The following is a 5087-nucleotide window of genomic DNA, read 5'->3' as shown; positions in this document are numbered from 1 at the left end:
GTCCAGGCAGCACAGGACAGCGTCTGGTTCTCATGTCCTACCCATGCACCTAGAAGGCAGCCCTCAGGCCAGTCAAGTAACAAAGCCAGCTGCCCAGAGTACCACGAGACCGCTGGTACACAGCATCTGGGGATGATGCACCGGCCTTGGCTGCCTGCATAGGAGGGCACTGCCCAGAGCAGCAGGGCCACCTGACAGCGGAGAGGAAGGAGACTTAGGGCTTGGAGAAACAATTTTTATTTTCGGTCAACAGGTAGTAGAATAACATTCTATAATGTGCATCTGCATAAATGCAGGAATAGTAAAATAGAAGAAATAGACAGTTTCCTCGCTTCTGAGAGCAGGCACTTTATCTGTCGTGGGTTCTGTCTGTCTTGGAATTCCGTGTGGCTGAAAAGTAGGGTTGGTGTGAACCACTGTCGAGAGATGACGGCCGGGCTCCAGGGCGCCGGTTCAGCAGCACCGAGCGGTGCAGGCGCCGGCTCTGCACTACTTGCAGCCTCTTCTGCCGCTCGGCAAAGTTGTTTTTCAGGCTTTGTTTCAGTGCAGGCAGGATGGCACGCTCTGCTGCAGGCATTGGGCTCAGAATTAGGCTGGGGTGGAGGAAAGGATAGTCAGGGCAAGTGGCTACCAGCTGCCTCAAGGGTGCCCTGGACCAGGGGCCAGGCTGGGAGCAGAGACACCCTACCCTCCTGTCTCTTGTGGCACCAAGCTGTGGGGCGCCCGCTCCCTGGGCCGGGAACTCACCACTTCTTAGAGAGGCCCTTGGCGGTGACCCTGGGGAACTGCATGGACTCCTGGTCCCTGGGAAAGGAAGTTAGCCGTGAGGCCCACACCTCCTCTGGGCTGGGGCAGGGTGCTGGGCACAGGGCACTCACTTTGGAGAACCTAGCCCAGCCTCCTCAGCTGCAGTTTTGGACCTTTGGTTCCCTTCCAGGAGTGACTTGAGGTGCTGTAGCTGAAAGACAGACAGAGGCATGGTGGGTGCCATGTCCCGGGCCACTAGCATGCAGGGCCATGTGCCTGCCCAGGGCCTCACCTCCTGGGCCTGCAGGAGGTTGGCGTTCCACAGCTGACGGATGACCACCTCACACTGCTGCACGGTGGTGGGCTTACGCAGGTGCGGAGGCAGGTTCAGTATGGAGGCCGTCCCTGCCTCCTGCCGGCCATGCATGCCCCCCAGCAACGTGACCCCAGAATTGGAAGCCTCTGCATCCTCGTCTCTGAAACATTACAGCAGCCCAGAGGCGACCTGTGGGAATGGTCTAGCCATCCCCCCACAACCTCCCTGGGGTAGCACCCATGCCTGCCAGCGTGGAAGAGGCCCATTTCCATTGCCAGGGTGTTCTGGAGCCAGCTAGGACCCAAGTCGCTCTTCTCCCACTGTGTTGAGGGGGCAACTAGCTAGCTGCCAGGTGACCCCACCCAGCATGTTTCTTGCCCAAGGTGGTTCCAGGAGTTGGGGCTTCAGAGAAGGTGGAGCCGGACTACGGGGACACTAGGATCCCAGAGCTTGGACTGGCTCTGTACTGCTAACCCATGCCTCCCGAAGGCGGACTGACTAGACATACGGTCACAGCCAGGTGTGGTGGTGCACACCTGGAATCCTCATACTCGGGAGGCAGAGGCAGGTAAAGGCCTGCACAGTCTGTTCCAGGCCAGCCGGGACTGCGTATCGAGACCCTGGTCCCCCACCCCACCCCCTTCCCGGCAAACTAATTAGGAGGCTAAATCACTTTTTGTCTCTTCTCTGAGAAAACAGTAGTTTAAGGGTTTCCACTGGTCCCCTGTAGGTGAGGTCAGCCAGGGGTCTCTGCAGGAGAGAACAAAGTCGTGCCCAGTAGATGGACAGGCAGCCTGGCAGCTGCCTGCTCCCTGGAGCCCATTTTCATCATAATGGAGACAAGGCAGCCTGCTGGTCCCAGGGTGGAAACCTACTAAGGGTAAGCTTGGGGCCCCTGGGGTGCAAGCAGGCCGTACTTGGCCTGTCCCTGCGCCTCAGGGACTCTGTCCAGCTTGCTGCCGTGGAACAGGGCAGCGCCGCTGAGTGACTGCTCTTCCAGGTCTGTCTTCTGGAGAGCGTCAGGTTTCAGTTCTTGCTTCTTTAAGGAGCCGGGCTGGGGCCTGGTCTTGCTTTGTGAGTTGGCTGCAGGGCACACCAACAGGGCCGTCCGTCACAAAAGGCCTTAAAAGTCATAGACCCATTCTCTAGGATCAACCAGTGTACCCAAGAAGCCCTGACCCTGCATCAGTTTCCTCCACTGTCCTGAAGAGAGGGAAACACTTTCCAGAGGGCTGCAGAGAGGAGGGAATAAAGTGGACAGGAAAGCCTGTGGTGTGGTGCCTGGTGGACCTGCCAGAAAATCACAGTGGTGGACACTGGCCTCTGTTCTGGGTAGAAGAAACTGGAGTCCTGGGATCTGGCCTGCATGCGTTTATTTCCCAAGGCCCGCTGATCACGTGGGGCTGCTGCTAGTGAGGTTGCCTAGCCTCCTGTAGGAGGTGAGTGGAAGGAGGGGCGGGGCTGTGGGGGAGCACTGACCCTCCGGGAAGGAAACGGGCTGGGGACTTCTTCCTCCACTAATGACACAGCCACTCACTACCCTCCCTCTGTGGGCCTGCTGCATCATCTGGCTGTGCCACACTGACGGCCAGGCTTTGGCCTCTTCGTAGAACCTCCCCTCAAGGACTTCTTTCTGGTTGTTTCTGTACATAGGATATTGGGGTTTTCAACTAGGCAGCACCTCCCACCAGACTGCCCAGCCTGGGGCCCTGGCTCACCGGACGCGATGGAGTTGGAGGCAGACTTGTTGGACTGAAGGCTGGATGTAGAGATGCTGCCTGTAGGGAAGATGCGGGGCTGAGCCTGAGAACCCGCTTCTGGCCACTCCCTGGCCCTTCACACTCAAGCAGGGCCCCCACACCTGGCAGGGCTGTGTTCCACATGCCCTCGTGGGAGCTGCACACCTAGACAAGCCCCCACAGGAGCAGTGACCCTGGACAGGCTTCTGCAGGGGCCAGCTGCGAAGTAGAGGGCCCGTGACTGAAGGAGCAGCAGGCCCTGAGGCCGGTCTTGGATCAGACACAGCCTCCCTTCCCACCTCTACATCCTGCCAGGGCCACCAGGGGCTGCGCGGGTGCAGCCACCAACTTGGGCTGCACTGGGCTCAAACCACCATGCTAGGTCCTGCTGCCCCGCTGGAGAAGAGCCTCCCACCTCCCGTTCTCCGCATGTGTTCACGAAGAGGGAGCCTGGGCATGCCAGGACTGGGATGTTTAACAGATCACCAGATGACCTCAGAGTAGAGAACCTAGGAACTCAACTCAGGTGCCCCTGGGCTGTGAAGGAGGAAGTGCTTTGAATACTGGCTAGTTCTCAGGTCCCTAAGGCTGCTGTGGAGATGGCAGGAAGGAGTCCCCAGAGTGGGTGTGCTGAGAGACACCTCACTCGAGTGTAAGAAATCAGTGACATAGGGCTGGGGACCCAGGGGCAGGCACCACAGCAGCCGTCAACCTACCAGGGTAATGAGGTCCAGGAGATGGGGGCTGCTGCCACAAGGGTGTCTCAGGAGTTCTGCTCAGCAGCCCCCACTGTTCTACTGCACGGACCTCATGCCTTTGGTGCTGAGAGCAAGCCAGCGTGCGTGGTGGCTCGGAAGGTGACAAGTGGCCCAACCTGGTCCCCTGAGTTAGCAGGCGTCTGAGTCCTACCTTTTTTCTGAGGCTTCTCATTCATGATTAGTTTGTAGTGGAGATCTGAAAGCAAGCAAATACTCCTTACCACACCTAAAATCTACAGCCACTCAGAGCACAAGTGTGGCCCCACCAGCTTTTTCCACCAAGCCAGAAATGCCTCTGGCTGGTCCCTGTCATCCCCAACACCCGCGAGGAGCCTATCCACTGGGCCAGTCAGGGACAGGGCTGTGGAAGGCAGGATGGCTAGCCTTCCAGGAGCCCCTGGCAACAGGGTGTGTGTGATATGAGGCTGGTCAGTGAGACGTGGGGAGAGCCTCAAAGAAAGCATAGAGAGGGAGCCCTAATGCAATAAGATGCCCAGTGAGAGAATCTTCGGCATTCCAGGTAAAAAAAAAAAAAAAAAAACAGTACCAGAAAAAGGGAGAAACTGAGGCCACAGGGTGGGAGGAAGTTGAGGGCCCCAGCTAAGGTGCTAGCAGCACAGTCATGTCACACAGAGGCCTCAAGTTCTGAGTAGGCCAAGCTTCGGGGGTGGGGAGCATGAAGCGCGCCCCGCTGGGAGGGATGTGGGGCAGTATCCGGGCAGTCCCTGCGCATGTGTTTAGTTGGTGACCGTCTACTCATATCTGCTCTGCTGATTAACTTCCGCAACGGTGTTAAACAACGAGGTGGGCCACACACTGCGCTGGGCAGAGTGCACAGGAGGGTCAGCGTTTGTCTGGGAGGGGGCACAAAAGGACCCCCTGAAGAGAAGCCGCCCGCGTCCTTCCCCGCACCCGAAGACTGTTCAGCGTTGATGGCCGTGGCCTTCGGGCTGTAAACGCCAGGCCGGCACCCAGAGGCTCACCCTTGTTCTCCCCGCTTCAGGTGCTCGATCTCCTCGTGGAGTTTGACCAGCGTCTCCGAATGCTGCTGCTGTAGGAACTGCAGGCTCTTCTCCAGGTCCAGGATCCGCTTCAGTGCCTCGCTGAGCCCGAGCGGAGCCGGCTGCGTCCCCGCGTGCTGCGGGCCGACGGGAGGGCGCGGGCGTGGGCGGGACGCACCCCGGGAGCCTGGGGCCGCGGAGCTGAGGGGCCGCGCCCCGGCCGCCACCCCCGCCCCGCTCATGAAGGCGCCGCCGCCGCTCAGTACCCGCTGCCGGAGCCTGGCGCCCGGTCGCCGTGGGAACCGGTGCGCCCGAGAGGGCGGGGCACGCCATGGGGCGGGGCCTGCGGCCGCGTTCGGCCCGGAGGAGCGCGCGGACTCCTGAAGCCGCCGGAACCGTCCGCCTTACCGCGCGGCGGGTGCGGTGCGGGTGTGTGTGCGGACCAGCGCTCGACGTGGGTCTCACTCCCCACCTTTAGCTTGTGAGCTGAGCTCTCTCCTCGTTGCTGAGCAGGCCCGTGAGCCCC

General features: G+C 60.0%; 1 protein-coding gene across 1 annotated transcript; it reads right to left on the bottom strand.

Moving 5' to 3' along the window:
- Positions 1-227: 227 nt before the first annotated feature.
- Positions 228-4880, bottom strand: Ccdc74b (coiled-coil domain containing 74B). Its single transcript, XM_059277451.1, is given in 9 exon segments — positions 228-593; positions 748-804; positions 879-958; positions 1040-1223; positions 1981-2146; positions 2782-2841; positions 3712-3756; positions 4544-4553; positions 4555-4880. Coding segments are annotated over 9 exon segments (1095 nt in total). The 5' UTR covers positions 4804-4880; the 3' UTR covers positions 228-349.
- Positions 4881-5087: the final 207 nt, after the last annotated feature.

The sequence above is a fragment of the Peromyscus eremicus genome, chromosome 12 (assembly GCF_949786415.1).
Source record: "Peromyscus eremicus chromosome 12, PerEre_H2_v1, whole genome shotgun sequence".
In the NCBI taxonomy this organism is placed as follows: domain Eukaryota; kingdom Metazoa; phylum Chordata; class Mammalia; order Rodentia; family Cricetidae; genus Peromyscus; species Peromyscus eremicus.
Note: the sequence above shows the minus strand (reverse complement) of the source record. Positions and strands in the feature narration are given on the sequence as shown.